Below are 27,867 nucleotides of genomic sequence, written 5' to 3' on the forward strand. Positions count from 1 at the left end.
ATAGCTGTCCTGGCGCTGAGCTCACAGGGGAGGACAGGCCTGGTCTACCGCAGTCCCTGGGACAAGCATTTATCTCTGCGAAATTGAATAAAGCTTTCTTCCTGTTGTTGATGGTGTTCACCTGATAAATATTCATTTAGCACCTGTGCTGGGTATGGGGGACAGGCAGAGAACATGACAGTCACAGTCCCTGCCTGGTGGACACTGGTCTCACAGGCTCACTCAGGTGTCTGCCCCACCCTCATCCCCAGGGGAGACCCACTCAGCGTCTAGGGCAGGTATGTTGAACCCAAAATGTTGGACCACAGACAAGGGGGCCCTAGGGAACCCCACCAGCTAGAAAGGGCCACCCTGAATGGACCAGTCCTCAGAGAAGCTTGTCAGCCACCCCCCACCCTCCACCCTCGATGCAGCCCTTCCTTTGCAGGAGCTGTGACGTCTGCAGCTGCCTTTTCCTACAAGTCACAGGAATTAAACAGTAAATGCATGCCGTCATCTTTCCTCGAGGCAGGCAGGAATCCAAAAGGCCGGGGGCTGGCTTTACCCAGCCCCACACGCGTTCAGCTCTGGCCCTGCCTCTGGGCTGCGCAGAGACTGGAATGGAGGGAGGGAGCATTTCCCGCTATTCCAGCCCCACCACAGGCCACGCGTCTCTGGAGAGGCCGGCCAGGAGGTGAGCAGAAAGCTGGAGCGCAGCCCCAGGGAGCGGCCCCAGACTTGTTTCCCGTCTCCGGGCCGGCTCCACCTCCAGCCAGTGGGTCAGGGCGCCCAGACCCTCACTCCACCTACAGGACCGAGAGCCACGTGGGTGGGGATGCAGCGTCCAGACCGTGGCTCCCCCAACTTCCCCAGGGCAACCCCCACCTGCTCTGTTCCAGCTAAAGAAACGCTACTAAATTTCGCCAGCCACCGTCTCTGTGCACCGCGGAGTGGCTGAGCAACTCCTCCCAGACTCCGATCCAAGATTTCTGCCCTCGGAGTTCCTTCCCTCTTTCGGTCGGCTCCACCGCACCCCCTAAGCACGCTGGCGCTCACACCGGCACCCACGCACGGGCTCTCACACTCCTGCTCACAGACACGTTACACCTGCTCTCGCGGGCACGCACACACATGCGCCCGCGCGCGGGCAGACCTCGGTCCTTTGCAGCTGCAGGACCGGAGGCACACCCAGTAGCGGGAGGTGGCGAGGGCCTGGGGGAGGGGACGGAGATCGCCGGGGACGGAGATCGCCGCCCTCCCCTCGGGTTCTCTCCCCACCTCCCGGGATCCGAGTCCTTCAGAACTGACGGTAGCCCCTGGTCACGTGGGAGCCCCTCCCCATTCTCCACCGCACCCCCGCCGCCTCTGCCGGGGGCCCTTCAATCGGTTAGTACACTGTATTACTCAGAGATCCGTCCTTACTGGGGGCAGAAGGGGAGGAGAATTGGGGGGAGCAGAGGGCGGAGGGGCGGGAGGGAGGGAGAAAGGTAGGGAGAGACAGAGAGAGAGAGGAGAGAACTCGCCTCCCGTTGCTCTCGCTGGAGGAGGGAGTGACTGAGGGGCTCGCGACGGAGGGACAGGATGGCTTAGAAGCCTCTGCCAGCAGGACCCGCGACAGGAAGAGGCTGTAGGCAGGGTGTGAGCTGTGGTAATGGCTGGGGCTGCCGAGTCCCCTCCAAGGCCCTGAGCGCCCCCTGCCCCGCCTCCAAGGGACACCCCAGAAGTTAGCGTCAGTGGCACTGGGAAGCTACGCTGGCAACAAGTAAGTGTCTTCTTTTCCTCCTCCATTCCTCCCCCGGCTGGCTCACCGGGTCCGGAAGGCAGGGCGGCACTACCAGGGTGCCCGAGGTCCCTAGCAACTAGCTTTTACCAGTAACCAGCCTATCTGGGAGCCGTGGCGAGGGGGGGGGGGGGGTGAACAGCAAAGGCTTTAGGGTGGGTCCAAAGTTCAGCCAGGAAATCTGAGCTCTCGATAGCCCGTGGCTGCTTTGAGCTGGCGAGTTTGGCATTCACTGGTCACTAAGGCTCTTCTGGTACTAGAGCAGGGGTTCCTGCCCCCCCCCCAGCCCCCCTCAGTGGTGTGAAAGGCCAGGGCATTGGGAGAGGGGCAAACTCTCCTGGGAATGGGGTCTGCCTTAAGGCGGGAGGGTAGAGGGCTAGGGTGGGGCCGGGAGCTCCATCAGTCTTAGACTAACCTCCGCTTAATCTTGCTTTCTTTTAAGTCTGGCCAAACGGATTGCATGGCCTTGCTATTTCTGCTCTCTTGCTGCCTGGTCACATCTCGCATGCCTCCCTATCTCTCTTTAAACATCTTCGAACTGTTCAGAAAGGCCAGGAGTCAAAGCTCCAAGGGCAGGGAGAGGGAGTAGGGAAGGGCATGGTCGTTATTCCCATTTTCCCAAACCCACGCGTCTCCCTGGGCAGCCGTCTGTGCCTCCCCTCACACAGGGCTCTCCTCCCTAGCCTTCTGCGGTGGCGGCCCCCGGACCACATCTGACCCTGGGCGGCCCGGGGCCTCCCCCAAACTGCGGGTCAGGTAGGGCCAGCTTAGCAACACCGGAAGGTCAGTGGGTACACGAGGGTCGGACTTGTGTCAGGCTGTGCCGGTACTTGGCTCTCTTCTGCCCCTTTTCGTGGAACAGATATTATCATCCTCAGTCTACAGGCCCAAAGTCGCAGTTAAGTGAGACCGTGTGTATAACTTCTGGATTGCAGACAACTTACCATGAGGTTCCCACCTGGGTCTGACTCCAAAACACACTGTTTTTCATCACTAAGCTAAGCATCCAAGGGCTTTCTGGTTCACAGAGCTCTTCGCATGTGGGAAGGTTAGTGAGTCTTTATGGCAGCAAGTACTGAGCTGGACACACTGTTAGGACTTGAGCTGAGCTGGACACCCTGTTAGGACGTGTACTGGGCACCAGTCTTGAGGGAGACATCAGCTAATTCACTGGCTTCATAGCCGGCACCAAAGCTTAGAGAGTTCTGAGCACTAATAAGAGGCAGAGCTCTTAACTTCTACACCCTCGCCCTCTGACCTCAAATCCAGAGTCTTTCCACCCCAGAAGGTGTTCTGGCCTTCCCAGGTCCATGCCTTTTCTCAACACCCAGGTCTGAATCCCACCTGGGCTTCCTAGCGTCTGGAGGAAGCACCAGGCAGAGGCGGTGGTGTCAGGGTTGGAGAGAAGAGGCCCTTGGCCGGGCTCTGAGACAGAAATCTTGGCCAGCCTGACTGGGGTCTTACACTCTGCTCAGAGACGTCAGGGTGCAGGGTGTGGGCTTCTTGGCAATAATACCAAGGAATTGTCACTTACTGAGTGTTTACTATGTGACCTCAAGTGTTTCCCCCTCTACCTCACTTCATCCCAACCCCCTAGAGCATCCTGTACCCAAACACTCTGCAACTAAGTTCACAAAGTAGAGACTTATAACCCGAGGCCAGAAAAAACAAGCACTCTTTACCCTTGCAAGGAATTGGGTATGTGTGTGGGGGGCGGGGGAGGCATTTATCAAGTGTTTATTATGTGTCAGACTCAGTTTATTAATTATGAGATTGATAATAAATTGTTACGGTGGCATAAATTATTAGAACAGCACCAGAGCCTCCTTTGGAAGAGAAAAGATCACACAGAGAACTTTTCTGCACGTTCCCGATCCTCCCCAGACCATGTTCTAGATTCACTCTAGCTCAGCAACAGAAAAGGGATCACTCAGACACAGGCGCCTCTGTCCCCTCCCACAGCCACTGCTCCCTGCTGGCATTCCTCCCACGTGGTGTCTCTGCATTAAGTGGCACACCTGCATTAAACAGAGTGAGTGAGCAGCATCCCCCAAGGGTGGGGGGGGGGGGGACATGAGCAGGGAAGGGGCTGTAGGAAGCTGGCTGCCTCCTCTGGGAAAGATGAAGTTGGGCCCCAATGGGGTCCCCAGCATGTGTGCCCCTGAGGCTGCAGGCGCAGCCTGAGGGGTGCAGAGCCCTTTCCTCTGTGGTCCGGCAGAGGTGTGACTGCCACAAACACCCTCTCAGCCTCGCAGCCCCTGGCAGACTGCAGCGAGGTCCTTGTGCGGCTTTTGCAAGCGCCTGCCTGGGTTTCTTGTCCGGAAGGGGCTCCAGTCACCTGTGAAGAAGTTAACTTACAGTACACAAGAGAACCAGAGGCCCATTCTCCACTCCCCGTGTGCTCTAAAAATGACCTGCTTCTCGAAACCTTCTGTGTTCCAAGTCACAAAGCGTATACTGCGCGTTCACGTGCTCAGAAACCACGTCTGCATCTAGTTTTTATTTTTAAGTCAGTTCAACAACCCTTTATTTGATCACCTATAATGTGCCAGGAATAATTAAGGCAGGGTTATGCCTTCCACTTAGGAGAATGTTCTCCAAAGCTCGGATTTTCTGAGCAATACCTATTTAGGGTGGGGGTGGGGGCGAGGGCCAGGAGAGGGAGGCGGAGTCCCGGAATCCATCCTGGAGTTGGAAGGAGCCCCTTTCACTGTGTCTGAGCCACACGTAGGCCATCGGGGGCTAGCAGAGTTTCAGAGAGGGGGCCCACCATTAGGTGCCTGTTCAGACAGTCGTCATCCATGGAGGAATTTTTTGTTTTTCCTAAAGACAAGATAAAGAGAATGTGAGCTCAGATGCAAAGAATTATAGGGAGACATTTGGGGAGGAGGGACCCCACCTAAATCTATTATTCTAAGATACTCGCGGACTGGCTTTCTCTGGAATTATTTTAACACAGAGGATGATAGCTTCCCCTTCCTGACACCCTGGCTGCCGAGGGATGGCCTAGTGGCCCTGCCAGGGCAGCATAGCTTATCTAGTTCCTCCTACCTGACATTCTGATAAGTGAGCTATTCTAGTCACCAGAGTGCAGGCTGGCAGCAGCCCTTGGTGGCAAGTTAAATGTCAGGGCCAAATCTTTGACACATGACCCTGGAGGAGAGCTTGGCTGAGTCACAAATGCTAAGTTCCATTATCGTTCCAAACCGGAGTGGGCTGAGGGACGAAGGTCAGGGATAATCTGACAAGTCTGGCAGGTGACAACTGCACTTCCTAGTCACCAAGGGTCAGCCCATATGGTGGCCAGAGGCTGGGCTGGGGGTGAAAAGGGAAATGGAGGGCGAGAGAGAGGCGTGATCCTGACAAGCCTTCAGTTTCTCTCATCTCCTGTGACTTGGTTTTTTGGGGGGCTGGGTGTGCTGCCCACCACTATGTCTGCTGTAACACTTCAGGCTCCTTACCTTAAAATCAGGTTGGCTCTGCCCTGGCCAGCGTAGCTCAGTTGGTTGGAGCATCATCCTAAAAACCAAAGGGTGGCAGATTCAATTCCCTGCCTAGGTTTCAGGTTCGGTCTGGTCAGGGTACATATGAGAGGCAACCGATTAATGTTTCTCTCTCACATCAATGTTTCTCTCCCTCTCTCTCCATCCCTTCCCTCTCTCTAAAGTCAGTAGGCATGTCCTTGGGTGAGGATTAAAAAAAAGTCAGGTTGGCCCTGATGCCATTATCTTACATTATTTCTTGCTGTTTATAAAGGAGGTGGAGGGGAAATGCAAGAGCGGAGAAGTGCCATCTGGGACAAACCTGTGTCCTGTGCCTTGTCCTCAGAATCTGCTCCCCTCCCAAGATTGTGCTTTTGAGCCCTTGATGCTAAAGGCTGGCCAGGAGGAGGGTCCTAACAGCACCAGGACCAGGTGCTGCCTCTGCTCCCGGAAGCTTGCCACCCAGCAGGGACAATAGATAAACCCTGCAGGTGCCTGGGTTCCAGAGACCCTTACAAACCAAGACAGTGACAGCCAGCTCACCTGGGCTATGGCAGAACAACACCCCTGATGTCAGGGTAGGTAAGCCGCCCAGTCCCAAGTCAGGTAGCCTCAGTCACTTTGAAAACTGCCCTTTGTATTGCATGGACTTGAAATCACTCCTATATTCCTTCAAAAGCATGCATGGGTCATAGGCCGCCCCCTCCTGTCCAGTCTCAGAGAGCTCCCCGCCCCGACTGGGCAGGCAGATGTGCCCGTGAACACACCACAGCATCGGGGTAAGTGCCAGTGAAGGGATGCAGGGAGGACCGAAGGAGGGCCAGGAAGAACCAGGAAAGGCCTTCCAAGGGGGCTTGGAAACCAGGAGGTTTGTGGGGATGGTGGAAGAGAGCGGGGATCCCAAGGGAGGAGCCAGGAGAGCCCCGCCTCCTGGCCCTGAGCGGGCCCTGGGGGTAAGAAATAATGCAGAGCTCTGCTGTATTATCTACTCAGTTTCTCTCAATGGTAACACCATGCAAAACTATAGGTTTTATATTAAAACTCACAAAAGGTTGGCATAAAACATTTCCCACAGCAAAAAGAGGAAAGCAACAAACTGGAAAGACAACCTAAAGAATGGGGGAAAAATGGCAGACCACACATCTGATAAGGAGTTTATATCCAAAATACATAAAGAGCTCAGATGACTCAACAGCAAAAAAATTTTTTTTAAAGAATCTAATTAAAAAATGATCAAAGGAACTGAATAGACGTTTCTCCCAAAGAAGATATAGAAGTGGTCACTGGGAATGTGAAAATCACTAATCATTAGGGTAATGCAAATGAAAACCGCAATAAGCTACCCCTCACCTGACACCTGTCAGAGTGGCTGTTATCAGGAACACAAGAAATAAATGCTGGCGAGGATGCGTAGAAAAGGGAAGCCTCATGCCCTGTTGGTGGGAATGCAGACTGGTGCAGCCACCGTGGGAAACAGTATGGAGGTTCCTCAAAAATTAAAAAATAGAATGACCGTATGACCCAGTGATTCCTCCTGCGAGAATACATTGAATGGAAACAAAACCATGTCAAAGAGATACCTGCAGCCCCATGTTGATAGCAACATTATTTACAATGGCCAAGACATGGAACACACACACATACCCGGTATATATACATATACATTAAATATATGTGTAATATTAAGTTATTCATATATATATATATATACTGACATACTCATATATATAATGGAATATTCTTCAACCATAAAAGAGTGAAATCCTGCCATTTACAACAACATAAGTGGACTAGAGGATTTTATGCTAGGTGAAATAAGCCAGACGGAAAGACAAATACTGTATGATCTCACTTACAGATGAAATTTTTTTAAAAAAATCTTATAGAAAGGGATCAGATTTGTGGTTACCAGAGGTGAGTGGGGAGGAGGACTTGGGGGAAAAAAAGCAATATTTTCATCACCACCAAGATCTCTCACTGTTGCCTTTTTTATAGTCACACCCACTCCCCACTATGCCACCTCCTCCTTCATCCCTGGCAACCACTAATCTGTTCTCTGTTACTACAAGTTTTGTAGAATGTTGTATGAAATAGAATCGCACAGCCTGTAGCCTTTCAGAACTGTCTTTTCCACTCAGTGTAGTTCTCTGGAGACACATCAGGCTGGTGTGTGTGGCCACGTGTGAATTGCTGTGTGATACCCCGCCGCATGGGTGTGCCACGGTGCCGTTCCCCGCTCACCCCCAGAGGACTCCTGGATTGCTTCCAGTCAGGAGTGCTGACAAATAAAGCAGTTGTACTGTTTTTTGTGTGGACCTAAGTTTTCATTTCTCTGGGATAAGTGCCCACGTGCAGTTGATGATTCATGTGGTAGTTCTATGTTTAGGGTTTGTTTGTTTTTAAGAAATTGTCAGACTGTTTGTCACAGTGGCTGTACGCTGTTCCATTCCCACCAACAATGTGTGGGTGATCCAGTTTCTCCACATCCTTGCCAACACGGGGTGTTGTCGTCATTGTTTTATTTGAACCGTTCTGACAGAGGAGCAGTGATGTCTCCTTGTGGTTTTGCATCGCATTTCCGTAACGGCTAAGGATCTCTTCCACGTGCTCGTTTGCCTGCCGTTGATCTTCTTCTGCTAAATATCTCTTTATGTCTTTTGCCCGTTCTCTAATTGGGTTTTTGTTTGTTTGTTTGTTTGTTTGTTTTACTGTAGAATTTTGAGAGTTCTTTATATATTCTGGATACTAGCCCTTGTCGAACATGTGGTTTGCAAATATTATCTCCTGCTCCGTAGCTTGTCTTTTCATATTCTAACAGGTCCTTTTACAGAGCAAATGTTTTTAATTTTGATGAGGTCCAAATTTATCAGCTTTTTGTTTTTTCTTTTATGGATCTGGCTTTCAGTCTAGAACTCTTTGCCGGCTGTGGATCTTGTAGAATTTCTCCCATATTTTTTTTCTAGAAGTTTCATAGTTGTGTCCTTTTCATTGAAGTTCACAATTCACTGTGAGTTAATTTTATGTCTGGGACGTAAAGGGTCAAGGTTCACTTTCTTGCCCAGGATGTCCAGTCGCTCTAGGACTATATGTTGAAAAGGCTGTCTTTCCTCCCCTGAGTTCCTTTTGCACTTTTGTCAAAAATCAGTTGGGCATGTCTGTTAAGATCTATTTCTGGGCTCTGTGTTCCACTTCATTGATATATGTGTCTGTCCCTCTGCCAACACCACATACCACTGTAGCTATACGATAAGTTTTAAAATTGAGTAGACCGATTCCGTCTATTTTATTTTTTTCAAAATTGTTTCACCTATTCTAGTTATTTTGACTTTTATATAGATTTTATTTTTTTAATCCTCACCCCAAAATATGTTTGTTTGTTTGTTTTCATTGATTCCAGAGAGAGAGGAAAGGAGGGAGAGAGACAAGAGAGAAACATCAATCGGTCTCCTACTGTATGCGCCTAGACCGGGGATCGGTCTCCTACTGTATGCGCCTAGACCGGGGATCGGTCTCCTACTGTATGCGCCTAGACCGGGGATCGGTCTCCTACTGTATGCGCCTAGACCGGGGATCGAACCTGCAACCAAGGTATGTGCCCTGACTGGGGACAGAACCTGCAACCTTTTGGTGTATGGGATGATGCTCCAACCAACTGAGCCACCCGGCCAGGGTATATAGGTTTTAGAATAATCTTACCTATAGCTACAGAAAAATCTTGTGGGATTTTTATCAGAATTACATTAAATCTACATGTCAATTTTGGGAGAATTGATATCTTTACTGTACTGCATCTTCCCATCCATAAACACAGTTTGTTTCTCCGCTTATTTGGATATTTTTTTATTTCTTACATCAGCATTTGGAGTTAACAGCAGTTCTTTTGGCTCTGCCATGACTAATAGTGCGCCCTTGGGCACATTACTCAGTTGTTTCTCAGATCCTCATTTTAATTTCTGTAAAATAGGTATAATGATACTGTCTTGAAATGGCGTGGGGAAGGTCAAATAAGACAGCACATGAGACGTGTCTGGCTGTAAGTGTTCAGTGACTATTTCCCTTTAACTGAATCCCTTATCTAGTCTTTTCTTCTTCCCAACTCTCGCTCCGATGCCCACACTCACTTTCGCCTCTCTTCATTGTCTTCTCATTCCTTGTTTTCCTAACTTTCTTTCTTTCTCAACCCCTTACTCTAATTCTCTTCACTTTAGCCTTTTCTTGTCTCACTGGCCTTTCCTGTTGCGTTCACTCTCCCATGATATTTGTCTCCTTCTTATTCAGTGGGTCTTTGGGGGCACGCTCTTTTCCTTGTTTTTCTTAAACTTGGGGTTTGACTCTAGGGCTGGTCCCCCCGAGTTCAAATCCAGCTCAATAACACTAGCAGCTTACTCACCGTATCTTGTGCCCCGGTTTCTTTATCTATAAAATAAGAAAAACAGAACCTACCTCCTGTCTCTTCTGAAATGATGGAAAGACTTAACACATGTAAAGCATTTAACATACAATCTAGTATACGGTAAGCTTCTGGGAGACTTCAGCTATAATCATTAGAATTGTAGCTGTTATTCCCAGTGTCTCTGGTCCTTTCCCACTGTCTCATTTCCCTTCTGTCACATCCCATCTTTTTTATTTGCATATAAGTATATTCATATTCACACCACCTTGCTTTCTTGATACTGTCTTCCCTTCACCACTCCCATGTCTTATTCCCTAATCATCATTGATAAATTGGCACCAGCCCAGGAAATTTGTCCCTTGGGCTATAGAGATGAAACAAGTGGTTTTTCATTTTGATTTCATTATTAATCTCCTTTATTATTTAATGCAAAATATGTACCCACAGTGCGGGGTTATAATGAAGAGAATGTAATATAATTGTGCTGCTCACTTTCAAAAGGCTAACAGGCTTAAAAGGAAAAGCCCTGGATAAACAGGTACAAACCCGGGGAAAATATAAAATGAATTAATTTGATTTTCATGCCTTTATTTATGATTTTGTATACATTTTCTATGGGGACTCGGGAGAGTGCGTCTGGACCGAGGCCAGTAAGCCACGGCTAAGTACGTGTTAAGATGAGTCGATGTAATGACCCCACGAGTGACCCTGAGCAGCCTGCCAAGGAGGGAAATGAAATATTTCATTCCAAGAGAATGAGAGCCAGACAAGCTGAGGACCTTAGTCACAAGCTTACAGCCTGTTCCGTGGTGCGTTACTCAACCGTGAGCTGCGTATGAAATGCTAAATTGCTTGAAAGATACTTACATGTAATTAAGCCTTTCAAATCAATATTCCATACCTTGAATTAGACCTAATTTTGGCCTTTTACAAATTACTGAATAGCTGTGGTTGGGTGTCTCAGCTGGCTGGGTCATCATCCTATACACCAAAGGGTTGGAGGTTAGATTCCCGGTCAGGGCTCACGCCTAGGTTGTGAGTTCCATCCCCAGTTAGGGCGTGTACAGGAGGCAACCAATCAATACTTCTCTCTCTCTCTCTCATCAATTTTTTAAAAAACATATCCTTAGGTGAGGATTAAAAATATTGCTGAAGATATCTGGTCTCATTTAGATATAATCAAATGGATCTTTTAAATGCCATCAAAATGATTTCTTGTCTCAGTATCATTTTCTCCAAAGATCTGAACTCCTCAGACCAATGCCAGATCTGTCTGCTCCCATTTGAGACAAGAATTCTGTCTTCCTTTAAAACCCCTTTAGTGAAACACCATTTAATCCTCCTCCTTTTTCCCCTTTTTATCTTTGTTGTGAACTCTCAGTATTTTTGTTTCTTAAATAACAAAGTAAGCATGGGATTAGTCCTCAGCACTTCTAGAAGGGTATATGTTTCTCTCCAGATATCATAAAATAACGCACAAGGTTTTTCTACTTCAATTTAATGGGCTTCCAATTATCTTCCCCTTGTCAGGGCTGCAAGGGCTTCAAAGGCCCCAGGCTCACCTCCTGCGGACCCTTTGGCACCGACTGGCCCCCTTCCCTGTGCAGCTGGAAGTCAAGGCCACCTGTTAGATCTAGCGTTAGACCTCTCAGTGTTTGCATTACATAAAATCCACATTCGGTGTTTCTGTGCCTACGGTGTCATCACCTTGGGAGTTAGCCAGCCCTGTGTGCCCTGGGCAGCCACACTATTCAGCTGTAAGGTGGGACTAGTCTTACAGGAATCCAAGAGTTCTGAAAGGACCCCACAGAGATGTGAATTACCATAATCGTTCCATAGTAATTCCATGTAATAATAATGTTGGTATTATTTCATGCCTCACACCTGCTCTTAACCTGTGACAATTCACACAAGGGGCCAAGTGCATTCTGCTGGTATTTGCCAGGGTAGGATCTTCCTGGTAAAACAGCAGATATTTCATTGATGTTATGATTCCTGTGGATATTTCCATTTTATATATAGGATAGAAACCCGGGGTGGGGACCTATGAAGAAATGTGTAATTCAGGGCCAGGAGAGTCAGAATTGTAACTCAGGACCAAAGACACCTGGTTCTGTGCTCTGGACTTGGATGGCATCGAGTGGGAGAGCAGGGGCTTGCGGTCAGGTCGGTGTTCAAAGTCAGAGTCTGCCGCTCACCAGCCGTGTGACCTTGGGCCAGTTCCCTGGCTCCTCTGAGTCTCTGTCTCCACATCTGTACAGTGGGCCCACGGTGCTCACTCCACAGGGTTACTGAGATGATTAAGTGAATTAGCGTATGCAAGGCCCCTAGTGCAGAGTAGCACACACAGGAATGTCACTTCTGGTGACATTTCGCAAAGAAAAACAAGTCAGCACAACCTGCTGCAGGAAATACACCAGGCACTGTTTAGACCAAAAGCAGACAGCATGCGAGGGGCATAAGGAGAGTGTCACAGGTAGGAGAGGTGCGCCCTGAAGAGCTTGCTCTGGTCAGGGTGGCTCCGAGTCGCAACGCAGGACAGCTGGGTCACTCTAGGAGCAAGCCAAGTCCCGCAGCCACATCCTCACCCTGACTTGGCTCTAAACAAGAGTCCCGCCCATGCTGAGGACAGAGGCCCAGGGCACCTGAGGAGGGGAGACTGAGGCCCCAAGGAAGATCATTCTGAGCCTCAGGGCCCTTGTCCCCTGCCTTACCCAGCGGCTCCCTTGCGGAGGCCCTATCAGCTCTGCAATCAGGAACATGGAGTACAGGGACACCTTGTGATGAAGAGCCCCATCGAATACAGCCTGTTCCTCCATCCACATTGTCCCTGGCTCCATGGGCCACCGAAAGCCCCTTGCCCTGTTCCTGGCACACACACACCCCCTTCACACAGCCACGGGACACTTCTGCATTCCAGAGAGTGGTGCCAACCTTCCCCTCGGCTCTGGCAGACCTGGCCAGAATCCCCTTCCTCAGGCACCCGGCTTGGAGCAGAGCTAGCAGGAACACACACCCGCAGGCTCTCGGGAACCCATGAAAGCAAGGAGCGTCATCCTGGACGAGAAAAGCAGTACACGTGATCTTAGCTCCACTCCCCTCTTTGCAGCCCCACAGGCCTATCTTTCCAGGGTGCCCCGACGGCTGTCCTCAGTGTGCACGGCATCTGAGCCAGCAACAGCTCTGAAGGTGACCCGACCCACCTTCCCCCAGACAGGGCGCTCCCTCCGCCTTCTGTGAAGTCCTTGCAGTCAGAAATCTCTCCCCACTGGGAGCCCCTTCTACCAGCAGTGGAATGGAGGGCTGCGTGCTTACCCAGGGCTGCTCTCGGCAGCGCGTTTGCCAGGGGCGCAGGTGGAGTAGAGAAGGCGGTGAGGCAGCAGATGGCAGGGTGGCCATGGCAGCCACCTGAGTGATGGAGGGGACTGTGGCGGGGCGGGGTGGGGGCAAGGCTGTGAACAGAGAGCCGGCTGGTTCGGACCATGGCAACCAAGATGGTGGGAATGAGGGAGCAGTCCCTTGTCCCCTCTCTGCCACAGCGTGAGCCCCAGCTCCGCCTCCTGGCTTCCTCTGTGCTGAGCGCTGACAGTGGCAGACTCATAAGGGCAACAGGAAATCTGGGTGGAGAATTTATTGACGTTACCATGACTCTTAACACCATGCTCAGCATAACTCACAGTTGAACTCAACGTGCACAGGTGAGGAGAGGCCCTTCTGACTCAGGAGCCCAGAAGCATAGATTGGTAGCCGACAGACTGTGTCTGATGCCCAGATATATTTTTCAGGCTAGCTTTTTGTTTCAAAAACTCATGAATGAGTTCTCAACATTTTTTTAAATGGGATTTCATGTTTAAAAGTCTTTTTTTTAGCTTTTCTGGAAAAGGAAAGTGGCAGATCTTGCAGCACCAGCCCCATATTCTTGCATAGAAAGAGCTTCCACACTGAGAGCTGATTAGCTGTGGCCCCTTGAGAACTTCATGTGTGTTCAGCTTACCCCAGTCCCCACCACTCCCTATTGTCCCCAAAACCCAGAGTAAGTTTTGGTTGCATTTACCATGTGTTCATATCATAAAATAAAGAGAATAACACCTTCTAAAATCTTTTTCTTTATCTAAAACATGAAAACAAAAAGTCTGAGAAGAACTTATATTTGAATAAAATAAGAAAAAGTGTATCCTCTGATAAATAAGCATCTGCAGGGTGTCTGTGTTAAAAGAAGCAGCAGCTCTGTTCATTGGCCTCACTTGTCTGCCTATGTAAGTGGCAGAGTTTGGTACCAACCCCAGGGGCCTGGTTACCACAGCATGCACAGCCCACCTGGTTAAAATATTCAGGACTGACAAAGTATTCGCCCGCACTCCTGAGAGAGGCAGACACACCTCAGATCGAGTGAAATCCAGCCCTGAGTTGTTACAAATGAAATCAGTGGCTGCTAGTTAGTGGTCTTTCCCTTATAAGGGGCCATATTGTTCCAACAGAGATACTTCTGGGAGTTAGTGGGGCACTTGGTGATTATTCCAGAACAATAGATGTTAGCTGGGACACGTGGACAGCCTGTCTCCTTGAATCAATTAGGGACCCGTGGGAGTACATATTGCTGTTGTTAGAAAAAGTCAGGGAGCAGCTGTAAGCATGAAGGGGGGCTTTTAGCTTCACAGAAGAGCAGGAGGGTGGGTAGGGGGTGCAGCCCCGCAGGAGGGTGGGGGCAGGCCTGAGTGCCACAGCTCAGCCTGAGCACCACAGGCACAGAACCGGAAATCATAAACCAGTTTCCTGGCACAGATCACCATGTGCCATCAGGCTGCCTCCTGGGCCATGTGTCTTGGGGTCTGAGCCCCACTGAGGCCCAGAACCACTGGTGACCCAGTCAGACCCCAGAGGTCAAGGAGAAGCTACCTCAGGGGCAGCGCTGGCTGCCTTTGGAGTCAGACATACCCGGGCGTGTCACCTAATAACTGAGTGGCCTTCAGCAGGTTACTGAATCCCTCCGCCTTGGTGATCTGGAAATGGGGCCGCTAAGGCCGACTTGATGGATTCATTTAAGTATTTAATAAGACGGTGCCTAAAAGCACCCAGCCCAGTGACGGCCCCTAGTGGGTGCTGCATGTGTAAGCTATGAGTATAGTATTGTCCACACCCTGGTTTCTCAGGCCAAGAAGGCTGCCCTCCCCCTCCACCACCAAAGGCTTTCCCGACCCGTCCTTACCACCCTGGCCAAGCAGAATGCAGAGCTGCTCCTCAGGGTCTCCGTCACGCTCTGCTGCACCCATTCCTGCCTGTGTGTTCCCGGCCATGACATGAGTCCCTTGAAGGCAGAAAGTAGAGCCCGGGTCCCCAGTCTAGTTTGCCTGTTAGAGTCGCCTGGGACACAGGCCACAGCCTGGCGGCCAGCTCAAAGCTGATGGACAACCTGCGTCCAGGGCGGGGACTGGACTGAGGGCCAGTGGCACCTCCATCCCTGGCAGCTCCCTGAAAAAATGCAGACTCAGCTGTTGACATAAGAAACGTCAAAACCTGTAGAGATTTACTGTGAGTTTATTTGAGCCCAATTGATAATTGCTGTGAAACAATCGCTCAATGGACTGGAAAGAAAACGCTCCAGAGAACGGCAGTTTTGCAGTTCATTTTACACGTCAGAATCAAAGGAGAGTGTGTGAGGAGGGCTACAGGCATCCATCGGCGGCAGGTTGAGGGAGCGGAAGGAAGCAAAGGGGGGAAGTCTCTGGGGCTGGATAAAAAGGCAAAATGGAGGAACGCATGCTTCTTTCACACGGGTGGGCACGGGATAGTTCAGAATGACATTCACAGCACACAGATGGCATGGGGGCAGCAAGGGGACAATGGGGGGTTCTGTGGTCTCGTGCCCGAGGGGTCTGGAAAAGGAGATTTCTCTGACATCTCAAAGGTCTGTTATCTTAGATGCGCAGACATTAGACAGGCTCACTGAAGGTAAAGACTGATCTTCTAAAAAATGTATGGGGGTGACATCGGTCAATAAAATTATACAGGTTTCAGGGGTACTGATCTATAATACATCATGTGTATATTGTATTGGGTGTTTATCATCCCAAGCATCCTTCCACCACTGTTTGTCCCCGCTTTACCCTCTTCTACCTCCAAGACCAGAGCATGTGATCACCAGACTCTTGTCCATCTGTGAGGTTTTTCTCTTTTTCTGCTGAATCCCCTCACCCTTTTCTCCCAAACCCCAACACCCTCCCCTCTGACAGCGGTCAGCCTGCCCTCTACCTATGAGCCTGTTTCTATGTTGCTTGTTAGTGTATTTTGCTCATTAGATTGCACATAAAAGTGAAATCATACATCACTTGTCTTTCTCTGACTGGCTTATTTCACTCAGCATAATGCTCTCCAGGTCCTTCCATGCTGTTGCAAAGGGTAAGATTTCCTTCTTCTTTTACGACCGCATAGTATTCCATTGTGTAAACGTACCACAGCCGTTTTATCCACTCATCTACTGATGGGCACTTGCTCTTTGTCAAGGAAGATACAGGCCTAGGACGTGACTACCTTCCCTGACTTGCTTTTGTTAAGGAATTTTGATATTCAGACCTTCCTATGTGCTCTCCCAGCTGGTAGGGCCCACTGTGCAGGCCTCCCCTGAGGTTTAGTATGCGGCATCTTTTTCATCCACACAGGGCTCCCAGACCTACGGAATCGGAATCTCCATTTCACAAGAAGCAAAGGAAGGCTGGTGAGGTGCTGCTCCCCTTCCTCCCAGCCCCAGGGCCTGGCACAGTGCTGGCTATCAGAGGCTGTTCTGGGGGTTCACTGGCTGACTGACTGAATCTGGGTGTTGTGGTTTCTGATGGGCTCCCGCACTTAATGTCTCCTGTGTTATCACCAAGATAATTTTTGAACCCAAGTTCAAAAAAGAAAAGCAGAAAGCATCCAAGAATTAAAGCATAGATGCCCACCTGAGTTGATAAAACACCGGATGGGTTTTTAAGCATTTGTTACTACCGAGCTCTCTCCCATTAAACCTCAGAGTGCACTAAACAGCGGGGCAGTCAGTGGCTATTGTCTCAAGCGTGGTGATGGTGCAGCCCAAAACCAAGTCTGGCCCCGGGGAGGTGCCAGCCCATCAGTGTAGCTCGGACGCGCGGCAGCGGGCTCTGGGTGGCTGAAGCCGTTGCCTGACCCCTCTGGCTAAGAGGGGCTCAGATGCTGGCTTCCGGGCTTGGTCCCCTGGGTCTGCTCACTGGCCCCTCCCGGGCCCTCTCATCGCTGTGTCTGTCCGGGGCCCAGGGCCAGGGAGGGGTAGGAGGGAGCTCCGTGCCTGGTCCTTTTCCCCAAGCTGGCAGTGGCTGTTCTGGAACGAGAAGCAGAGAAGCTGCTAGAGCTGCTCTTTCCAACCCAGGGGGCACTTGTCCCAGAACAGCCTGCTGAAAGAAGGGGGTCAAGGAAAGCCGGGCTCATGGTTGGGGGCCTGGGGACCCCTGATCCAGGCCGCTGTGCTCAGGGAACCCCAGTCCCACCTCCCTTGGGGCTCCCTTGTCCCCTGCAGCATTGGGAGCTCCTGGTCCCAGCCAGGCTCTCCTGGGGCTCCCCAGTTCCTGCTGCTGCGCTTGGGGAGCCCAGGCCGCAGTCCCATCAGTCACTTCCCCTTCTCTTCCCCGCACTCTGCTGTGGGGGAGGGGCTTGTGGGGACCCAGGAAGCTGGGAGCAGAGGAGAGGACACCCACCAGCAGGCCCCGCAGGGAGGAGGCCGCTGGGAAGCAGGAGAAACGCCCCGCATCTGAGCACCAGAACCGTGTGCCTCAGGGTGGCAGCACCAAATCAGAAGTTCTTGGAAAGTGTTTCAGGCCCAACTTCTTGGGGAAAGGGAGCAAGGGACTCCCAACGAGGTTCCCAGAGAGAAGGAGCAGCAAGACCTCGTCTCCGAGCAGGGGCCGCAGGGGCAACGCTTCTCCGTGAAGCTGCCTCAGGTCTGGAGCTGTGCGTGGAGCTCAGCTCTGAGGCAATAGTGTGTGACCAGGCAAGTTATGAAAGCTCTGTTCACGTTTCCCTGTTGGTGAAATAAGACAGTCACTCTCTTGTAGGGGCAAATGACATGAAGCCACGGAAGAGTGATGCTGACAGTGGGCACTGGGGGTCTGAGGGTCCTTCCTCGTCCTTGAATGGCTTGAAGCACTGGGTGGGCCTGTCCTCTACTCTCCCAACCCTACCCCTGGATAGAAAGTAATAATAATAATAATAATAATAATAATAATAATAATAGCCACCACTTAAGAGAGCTTCTATAAGTCAGGCCCTGCACATAGCATCTTGCATTTAATCTTCACAGCAGCCCTCTTTGCTTGGCACCATTATCACCCCCATGTGACAGATAAAGTAAGCGAGGCTTAGAGTCCGCATTTACCTTCTTCACTGCTTTATCTCCAGTCCTCAGCACAGGAGATGGGCTACCGTGGTTCCTCAGCTAACGTTAGCTGAACAGATGCATACATTAATAGAACGGATCTTGAAACTCTTACAGAAGAATCTCCATTGTCCCTGCATATCCTCTTCACTTGATGGGCCTGCAGTACTGGAGCTTAAGATTTCTCAAATGGGCATTTCACATGTTCTTTGAAGACATCTGAGTAGTAGAAGCTCCAAGCCTTTCAGCTCCAAGCCGGCCCTGCAAATCGTCCACTGGGAGGTGCTTTCTACACTTGACCTAGAAGCTTAGGCCTCTTTCTTCATCTTTAAAATGGAGTTAATGGAATATTGCATTAAATCTCAATTCAAGGACAGTTGATGAATATATATATTTGCAGTCAGACATTCTTTCCCTGAATCTTCATAATGCACCTGGGGCTGGACAGGCAGAAAATAGTAATCGCACTTCATAGCAGTAAACGGAGGCAAAGACAGCGCAGGCCTGTGTCTTTGGAGCAGAGCAAGTCTGTTGGAAGCTGAGCAAGAACCCAGATCTCCCCTGGGCTGAGCGAGAAATTTCTTCTGCAGAGGACTCCAGCCCACTTGGAGAACGCTTCCCAACGCTAAGTTGGAAGTAAACCTCCTTTTCTTCTCTGCTGGACACAAAGGTTCTCCAACCTGGGCTGAGGCGTCCTAGAAAGCCTTTTTCTGTTTCCAGGACAGCACAAGGCCTTCTCCTACAAGAACGTACAGAAGTGTGTTTAAAAAGAAAGAAGGAAACAGTGCAGAAAATCAGCAGAGCTGTTTTCCCGAAAGAGCTGAGGGTAGGAGAACGTGCTTTCCCCGGTCCCCTGGCCAGCGGCTGGCTCTTGTTGGCACTGCGCTGCCCTGCCTGGCATGGGGGCCTGGCGGTCCCAGCAGCGCTCCCCTCAGTTCTCACCTGGGTCCCAACAGCTGAGGTCCCCGGGGCCACACAGGGCTTGGGATTCACCGCATGTCTCACTGTTTCTGTGAAGTTTTCCGTGAAAGGTCCCCTACCCAGAGCCAGAGCAAAATCGGCCTGGGACTCTGCAAAGCAACACTGAGCACATCCACATTTATCTTTGTGACTGTCATGGCGAAGCAGGGAGCAGGGGGCCCTGGGCAGAGTGGGAAATGGGCAGCGACGTCTGAGACAAACAGCCCTTCCCGTGGTCCTCCGTGGGGTAGTGTAAAGGTTATCTTGAAGTGCTGCGACCCCCCTGCCCCCGCCCCCGCCCCCACCCCGGGCAGCAGAGGAAAAGGTCTGCCGGCCTCACCTGACTTTCCGCGGTGGGAGAACACTTCCTCGTGTAGTCAGTGAGGCAGTTGGCTCGAGGGTGCAGAGAACAACCATCCAGGTTGTTCTATCGGGAACAGGTTGTTTCTGGGGAAGGCGAGAACCTGGGAAATCAGGAAAAGCTTATTTATAAAGGTGAAGAAGGGCTGAAGGATAGAATCCCCAGAGGTGACTTCTCCCAGTATCAGACGCTCAGAGAACTTTCTGGAGGGAGCAGCTCATGGGTCTGAGCATGAGCCGTGCACATCTGCTCTGCAGGCCATGTGGGGTGGACGTCCTGAGCTCTTGGGCTGTAGCTGAAGAAACCGAGACACAAACCCGCCTCAGCCATTCGCTGCTGTAGCTGCATTTCCCTCATCTGAAGGCTGCAAGATAATAAGAGCACTAGTCTAATAGCGCGTGGTGAGGATCAGAAATGAGCTAATGGGCATGCATCTCCCAGCATAGTGCCTGGATCACACGTGCTCAGAAATGTAACCTGCTGTTCTTAGCCGCAGAGATTCTCATGCTGTCTCTCAGCCTCATTAGTGTCTTAAAGCATCTTAAACAGGTGGGAGTGGGTTTTCAGAAAGAGAGGCCAAGGGCTCCAGGTTTCTGGGTATTCCTTTAAAGTGCAACATATACTCCAAAACCATCTTACAGCCTTTAAAAATGTATTGTTTCTTAAAATATAATGGACATATATCATTGTATTAGTTTTAGGTGTACAATATAATGGTTCGATATATGTATATATTATAAAATGATCACCACAATAAGTCTAGGTAACATCCTTCACCACAGAGTTACAATATGTATTTTCTTGTGATGAGAACCTTTAAGATCTACTCTCTTAGCAACTTTCAAGTACAAAACGCAGCATTGTTAATCATAGACATCCTCAGGACTGAGAACTAAAGTTTATACCTTTTCAACCTTTCACCCATTTTACTCACACACAGACACACACACACACACACACACACACACACACACACACACAGCCTCTGGCACCAACCAGTCTGTTTCTGATACAGAAAACCAATCTCTGTGCCAGTGAGATTGGTTTTATTATTAAATTTTACAGCCTTTTGAAAATCTTGGAGCATTGATAATGTGCCCACCTCAGTTTCTTGGAGGGCAAGGAATGACTGTCACACAATTTTAATGGCAGTCTGTCATATTAGTAAGCGCCCAGACAGCCACAGACTCTCCACTCAGACAGCGAGGGTGGCCACGTGGTGAGTCAGACAAGACACCCGCTGCCTTTTCCTTTCTGTCTGCTGCTAAGATCTCAGATAAAAGGAAAGGAGATGGGGAGGTATAAAGGTTTGGGCCTGACGAGCAAGAACCCAAATATTAGTTCTGCCTCTTACTTGTCTGGTGGCCCAGGTGTCACTCAGCCTCTTTGGGGGTTTTCTCACTCACTTATCCATTTCTTCAACAAGCACTTTTTGAGTGCAGAGAATACGCCAGGCTGTGATCTGGGTACTGGGAACAAATCAGACACACAATGGTACCCTTGTGGGGCTTATATTCTGACGCAGGGAGAGAGACTATTGGAAATAAACACGATGCATAAGCAAACGATGTGGCTAGTCCTTGTATGATGGTGATGAGGGATCTCACTCCGATGGGTTGCTCTAGCGGATACAAGTGATAGTCCACATATAATACATGGACTACGGTAAGAATTTAACAAATCGTTGCAATTGTTTTTAAAATCGCTCCCAGACTTCTTTCACTACGTTAAACCCCTGGTCTACTGTACGCTAGTTGAGAGGCTCTGAGGGCCCAGAGGCCAGAGGGAGCTTGAAGTCTGTGTCTCTAGGAATCAGAACAGCCCACTTCACTGATGACGTCTTTTTTAACTCAGGTACCCCAGCTATGGCTGGAGATTCTAGGAATGCTATGAACCAGAATATGGAGATTGGAGTCACTCTGAGGGACCCTCGGAAGATTCCCAAACAGGCTCGTGACGACCTCCCGGTGACCACAGACCACACCCGCCTGCTGGCGGAAGGCAAGAAGCCCCGCCAGCGCTACATGGAAAAGAGCGGCAAGTGCAACGTTCACCATGGCAACGTCCAGGAAACCTACCGCTACCTGAGCGACCTCTTCACCACGCTGGTGGACCTCAAGTGGCGCTTCAACCTGCTGGTCTTAACGATGGTCTACACCATCACCTGGCTGTTCTTCGGTTTCCTTTGGTGGCTCATCGCTTATATCCGGGGTGACCTGGACCACGTCAGTGACAAAGAGTGGATTCCTTGCGTCGAAAACCTCAGTGGCTTCGTGTCTGCCTTCCTGTTCTCCATCGAGACTGAAACCACCATCGGGTACGGCTTCCGGGTGATCACGGAGACGTGTCCGGAGGGCATCGTGCTCCTCATGGTGCAGGCCATCCTGGGCTCCATCGTCAACGCCTTCATGGTGGGCTGCATGTTTGTCAAGATCAGTCAGCCGAAGAAGAGAGCGGAAACCCTCATGTTTTCCAACCACGCGGTCATCTCCATGCGCGACGAGAAGCTCTGCCTGATGTTCCGGGTGGGGGACCTGAGAAACTCCCACATCGTGGAGGCCTCTATCCGCGCCAAGCTCATTAAGTCCCGGCAGACCAAGGAGGGGGAATTCATCCCCTTGAACCAGACGGACATCAATGTGGGCTTTGACACGGGCGATGACCGTCTTTTCCTGGTGTCGCCCCTCATCATCTCCCACGAGATCAATGAGAAGAGCCCTTTCTGGGAGATGTCTCGGGCCCAGCTGAATCAAGAGGAGTTTGAAATTGTGGTCATTCTAGAAGGGATGGTGGAGGCCACAGGTAAGACACTTCACCATCTCTGGCCCTTACCACGCCCAAGAGCGTAGGCCACTGAGATTCCAGAAGATGCGAGTTCATGTCCGAGAATCCTGAGAGGACACAGCCAACCCGCCTGATCCCTAAATTGTGATGTGAGGAGTATCATTGCTCAGCATAGAGTAATGACAACAGCTAATGATCATTGAACCCTCCCGACCCCCAGACATGGCTGCAAACTTTAAACATGGAAGACTCACTCACACCCGCCCACACCCTATGAGCTAGTGTTTCTTACATCACAGACTAAGGAACAGGGGCACAGACAGGCAAGTTATTTGTCCCAGAAAAGTGCCACTGAATTGTAGGGCCAGGATGCCCATTGAGGCAGGGACCCCAAAAGTATCACTAGCTTCCAACAAACTATAGTGCTTGCTTCCTCCCACCCTGGAGCAGGTGTCTCCCCAAAAAGAGCTGTGTAATCCAATAATTTTGGAAACCGTGAGGTTAAACAAAGGGGATCTGGGTCTTAACAGCAGGATGCGACGGTGAGTTGCTTCGTGAGCAGAGGAGAGCGAGCAGCGTTTCCCAAACTCAATAACTCCCCATGTCTCAGAATCCTATGCCCCAGACCTATGGGAGGGGCCCTTTTGGCTTATGCCATCCCCCACTCCAGCAGCCTGCCCACCCCCACCCCCCCACCCACTTCCAGCTCAGCAAACATTGGGTGTGCAGAAAACTGTAGCCACACCCAGGCCTGCGCAAACCGTGCCCTCTTCACAGCCAGCCTGGCACCTCCCTGCTCAGCCCTGGACTCCGACAGGCATCTGGCAGCCCAGTGCACCCATCACCCCTCAGTCACGGCAGAGCCCCCAGGGAGCTCCAGGCCCAAGGAGTCCAAGTCCCCACTCCCACCACTGGCCGGCCCTCCTGGGGTGAGGAGCCCTCCAGCAAACTCCGCACCCGGCTTCTTATTCCCACCCCTCCTCTGGTCCCCTTTCTCTTTTTTTCCCACTGAGTAGACTGCGCACTTACAGAAAACTCACTTGTAGAAAAAATTGTCTAATTTTTTGCAACAACACCGCAGGGCAGGCTCCAATCCCATTTCGCTGATGTGGAATCTGCAGGGGCAGCGTGCGCAGACAGGAAGTGGGCGCAGCCAGCCCTTTCACTTACAAATCTAGGGCTTCCGCCTACCACACCACACTGCCCCTTAACTATTAGGGACCAGTCGGTCACACAGTTGGCCAAAGGAGACTTCCTCGCCTTGCAGAAACCTGGTTGCTGGGTGGGGGGCTGGATGGGGCAGCCACAGACCTACCCATGTGCAGCCGGTGGGACCTGGCAGGGGGTGCACATGGGCTCCAGGGGCTAGGGCAGCCAGGCCGTGGCCACCAGCCTGCAGTCAGCACACAGTGGCACTCGGGAGTCCCTGGGGCTGAGGACAGAGGGGTGCTGGAAGCCTCCTCCAGCGGGGGGGCTGGGGGGCTCAGAGGTCATGCTGCTCTGACGCTGGGCTCAGGGTCAGATCACAGGCCAAATTTCTGGAGGAGAGCTCAACTCCAAGGCCACAAACGAGGGGTCAGATGAGACACCTGGGGACAAACAGGAAGGCATTGCCTTACCACTGTCCCGGCCACCCTCACTGCCCCCTGAAGCGGGGGTGGGGGACGGTGGGTTTGGAGCCCACCCAGCTGGCTTTCTGCATCTCTTCTCCTTCCAAGTCAGCGGCTGCAGTGGCTTTGCTCTCTCTGGGTGGCCGTCTCCCCTCTGGTCACCTGGGTTATCCCCGCTGCTGTTCTTGGGACGGCAGGGAGACCAAGGAGAGAAAGGAAGGAGACCTCCGCCCACGTCTGTCCTGATCTCAGTGACTTGAATGGCTTGATGGCCACACGTATGGAGCTCATGGGCTATGAGTGCAGGCCCAGGTCTGACCAGCACAGCTCGGCCATACCTGCCTGTGACTTGTCTAAAAAACCTCACGGTGTCGCTGGCGAGTTGAATGATTATATGAAATAACATCTAAGGCTTGGTGCCTGGCACTTGGAGGAGCTCCTGTCCTTTCCAAATGCACTGGAAGTGACTGCCAGGAGCACAGGTGGGATCTCTAGCTTCAGGGTCCCCCACAGGCCACCCAGGAAAGGGGGCAGAGAGGATCAGGAAGAGCCACAGAGGCTTGGTCCCTGGGTTCCCCTGGAGGTCCTGTCTGACCATCTTCCCTGAGGCCCAGAACCTGCAGAGCTCTGAGCTCACTGCATCTAGGCGGATGGGCACCCAACTCAGGCCTCCACAGCTCTGCTGACACTGGGGGTTGGGCAACGAGGGTGCGAAATGGCAGGGCCTGAGCCAGGCAGCCCCACCACCACCTCCAGAACAGAGAGCAGGCCAGGAGCCCGAAGTGCGTGTGGTAAACTGGGGTCACCCAACATGGAGCACAGACTGGTGGGAAGCAGCCTTTGACCTGACAGGTGTGTATGAGACCCCCTCCAGAGAAAGGCTGGAGCCGGAGCTGGCTTCCCCGTCAGTTCCCAAAGAGCCCTTGCTCATGCCTTCCTTGGCCAGAGGACTAAATGTCAGGAAGCTATGTTCTTGCTACTCTAAGCACAGAGGCTTCCTCATCCATAAACAAAGCTGCCCCTCCCGCCCCCAGAGAGAAAGCAACACCTAAAAATAACAGGCATGCCAGGGCTGAGTGGACCGGGAACGGAGGCATTGGGGCATGCTCAAATCAAGGAACCAAGCTCTGTGTGTGCATGTGTGCATGCGTGTGTGCATACGTGTGTGAGGGGTGGGGGGAGGGGGGTGGGGAGAGAGGAGGAAGGGAAGGGAGGGGAAGGGAAGGGAGGGGAAGGGGGAACATTCTCTGCCCATATGTGTCTACCCCAAACAACCCCCATGTGTTCTAAGTGCCTGTCAGCTTCCCTGTGCTCATTCACTCTGAATTTATCTTTGTTCACATTCTTTTCCTGCTTCCTGCTCAGTCTTCTAGACCTTAATGGTGTTTTCAGGAACCATGTCCCTAGTTCTGGCTATTCCAGAATTATGCCCTCCAGTCTCCAGGGACCTATGCCAGGTGGATGGATAGCTGGATGCTAGATGGATGGATGATGGATGGATGGATAATTGGGTGGTTAGAGGGATGAGTGGCTGTGACCAGTCCTAATACATGTACCCTCTGGCCCGCAGGCATGACTTGCCAAGCGCGAAGCTCCTACATGGATACAGAGGTGCTCTGGGGCCACCGGTTCACACCGGTCCTCACCTTGGAAAAAGGGTTCTACGAGGTGGACTACAACACCTTCCATGACACCTATGAGACCAACACTCCCAGCTGCTGTGCCAAGGAGCTGGCAGAGATGAAGCGGGATGGCCAGCCCTTCCAGTGCCCCCCCAGCACCCCGCTGCCGGGAGGCTGGGCTAAAGCAGAGTTGGAGGCCGAGGCTGAGCAGGATGCAGAGGCTGAGCCCGAGGGGCTGAATGGGTCCCAGGAGACGAGGGCTTTGGTGTAAGGGCTGCACCCGCCCCACAGCCTCCTTCACTGGCTCCTGTGGGCTCAGATGCTGCAGAGCCAGGGGCAGGGAGGGGTAAACTAGCGGAGTGTGCAGTTTGGGGAGCCCAGGAGCCATCAAGACTCTGTGGGAGGAATAGTGTATCCAGTCCCGGGACCTCCCAGCTCAGGGCCTCTGCAAACAGGGCCTGTTGCCTGGGCCCCCACCGCAAACCTGACTCTTCTCTCCCATCCTCTGCCAGTGCTGGCTAAGGGCCAGGCCAAGACGGGTCTCTCCACAATGGAAGTTGCAGGGTGGCCTCTGTCCTTGCACACCTCTCTTCACCAGCTGGCCCCGAGTCACCTCCCTTCTCGGGTCTCACAGACCAACTGGCACCCCTCCCCCAGGGGCTGACACTAGGAGAGGGCGGTCACCCCCTGCCCCCCATTCCTACCAGCCTAAGGCTGTCATGGATGCAAGGAGGAAAGACTCTGCCCTCCTGGAAGCTCCGATGCCCATCCTGCACTGAGGTCCCAGACCTCCTGGGTTAGGCTCAACCCCAGTCATACAGGCGTTTCCCTTCACAGCGAGACCAAGGATGTCACCTTGGGAGCTGCAGAGGACAGGCCCAGGCGACCTCTCTGGTTCTCTGCAAAGGGTGTTGAAGGGTGTGTGTCCGTCTTCCAATGGGCTCTGCTCATCAGACAGAGCCTCCTGAGCAACTGATCTCCATAGAGCGACTCAGAAGATGGCCTGGGACATGGCACCCCTGAGTGCACATGCACGCTGCCCCCGCCACCGCCAGGCCATCCCTGACCACACTGCACCCTGCGCCTCCCGCTACGGGAGAACCCGACGTTGGTTCTTTTTTGTACCTTCAGTCCAAGAATCTCAAAGTGCTTCTAACCTTCACTGTGACTTTCTTTCAAAATCTCAGAGAGCCTGTGGCAGATCCAGGGAGAGAGAGGGCTGAGTTTCAGAGGACAAGACAGGGAGGGTGAGAGGAAAGAAAAACAGAGAAAGGCAGGTGACTAGAATTTTAAATTAAGCATCAGCACCAATTGTTGCTGAGGTACGTGACTTCAGGACTTGGCACATCTCTGTTAACCAGTGAATTAGGGGGTGGGGGGCAAAAAGGAGAGGTGTTCCCCTGCAGGTCCAGGTTGGAGCAACTCTCAGGGGGTGCCCAAGCCCCCAGGCCCGCCCTCCCGCAGCCAGGACCCTGCGGAGGAGGCTGGGCTGGGAGAGCAGGGATGACGCCCAGGGAGGGCGGGGGAGGGCCGCCTCCTCCCACCTTGCAAACATGGGGGAGGGGGACCCTGGGAGAATAAGGCCTGGGTGAACATGAAGAGAGGAAAGAGCAGAGAAGAGCCTTAAAGCTGACAGACTCGGAGGGCTTTTCTTTCCCAGTATGGATGGCACAGATAGAGGACGGAAGGACAGACAGCCCGAGACCGACAGTGCGATTGTCCTGCCAATGGATGGAGCCTGTCTGGTATATGTTGAGACAGACAGACTTCTGATTAGCTGACCTAGACCTGGAGAGAGATTTCAAATGTTCCCCAGTCACGTCACAGAATTGTGGAGACCTCACCCAGAATTGTTTTTTAATCTTCACCCAAGGACATGATTGATTTTAGAGAGAGAGGGAGGGAGGGAGAAAGAAAGGGAGAGAAACACTGATGTAAGTGAGAAATGTCAATCAGTTGTCTCTCGTATATGCCCCAACTGGAAACCAAACGGGCAACCCAGGCACGTGCTCTGACTGGGAATCGAACCTGCAACCTTCCAGTTTTATGGGACAAAGCTCCAACCAACTGAGCCATACCAGCCAGGCCTCAGCTACAATTTTCACAGCTCTCAACTGGCCTTTGAAAATAGAAGCATTCTCCTGCCCCACACGTGAAGCGCCTTCCCCAGGAACGAGAGCAAAGCTGCCGTGAAGCAGAAAGTTAAGGCAGAGCAGAGAGAATTCCGCTTGGATCTCAGGCCCTGGTCCCCTGTGGCAGGGGCTTCAAGGTCCTGGGACAGGTTAGGAGGGTGGGTAGCAGCTGCCACCCTCAGGGCAGGGCAATCCCTGTGCTTGGGCACACGGAGCTGGATCTTGAGAGGTGGGCACAGGGAAGCAGTGAGCAAGCAGGGTCCTTCCCCAGGGGCATAGCACTGAGTCAGGGCTCCGGGTACCCTTCCGAGGTGAAGCAGGTCTTGCAATGAATGGGCTGGAATCCTACCCTCAGTGGGAAACGGAAGCAAGCAGCCTGCAGCG

At 51.8% G+C, this 27,867-nt stretch overlaps 1 protein-coding gene and 1 long non-coding RNA gene across 2 annotated transcripts; one reads left to right on the forward strand and one right to left on the reverse strand.

The window, feature by feature from the left end:
- The first annotated feature begins 1,476 nt into the window (after positions 1–1,476).
- KCNJ5 (potassium inwardly rectifying channel subfamily J member 5) lies at positions 1,477–27,867 on the forward strand. Its single transcript, XM_090292210.1, has 3 exons — positions 1,477–1,741; positions 21,190–22,137; positions 25,300–27,867. The coding sequence occupies exons 2-3, from the start codon at positions 21,201–21,203 to the stop codon at positions 25,620–25,622; spliced, it is 1,260 nt and encodes a 419-aa protein (XP_090148336.1). The 5' UTR covers positions 1,477–1,741; positions 21,190–21,200; the 3' UTR covers positions 25,623–27,867.
- On the reverse strand, positions 4,303–13,149 carry LOC149997266 (uncharacterized). Its single transcript, XR_016514197.1, has 3 exons — positions 12,950–13,149; positions 5,221–5,278; positions 4,303–4,582 (listed from the first exon to the last, which is right to left on the reverse strand). It is a non-coding gene; the product is annotated as an uncharacterized LOC149997266 (long non-coding RNA).

Source organism: Furipterus horrens, unplaced genomic scaffold (genome assembly GCF_987537825.1).
Source record: "Furipterus horrens unplaced genomic scaffold, mFurHor1.1.pri manual_scaffold_11, whole genome shotgun sequence".
NCBI classification, from domain to species: domain Eukaryota; kingdom Metazoa; phylum Chordata; class Mammalia; order Chiroptera; family Furipteridae; genus Furipterus; species Furipterus horrens.

Coding starts and splice junctions, on each gene's coding strand:
- KCNJ5 (XM_090292210.1), top strand. CDS start 21,201: ATGGCTGGAGATTCTAGGAATGCTATGAACCAGAATATGGAGATTGGA. Junction 22,138..25,299: donor AGGGATGGTGGAGGCCACAG/GTAAGACACTTC, acceptor TCTGGCCCGCAG/GCATGACTTGCCAAGCGCGA.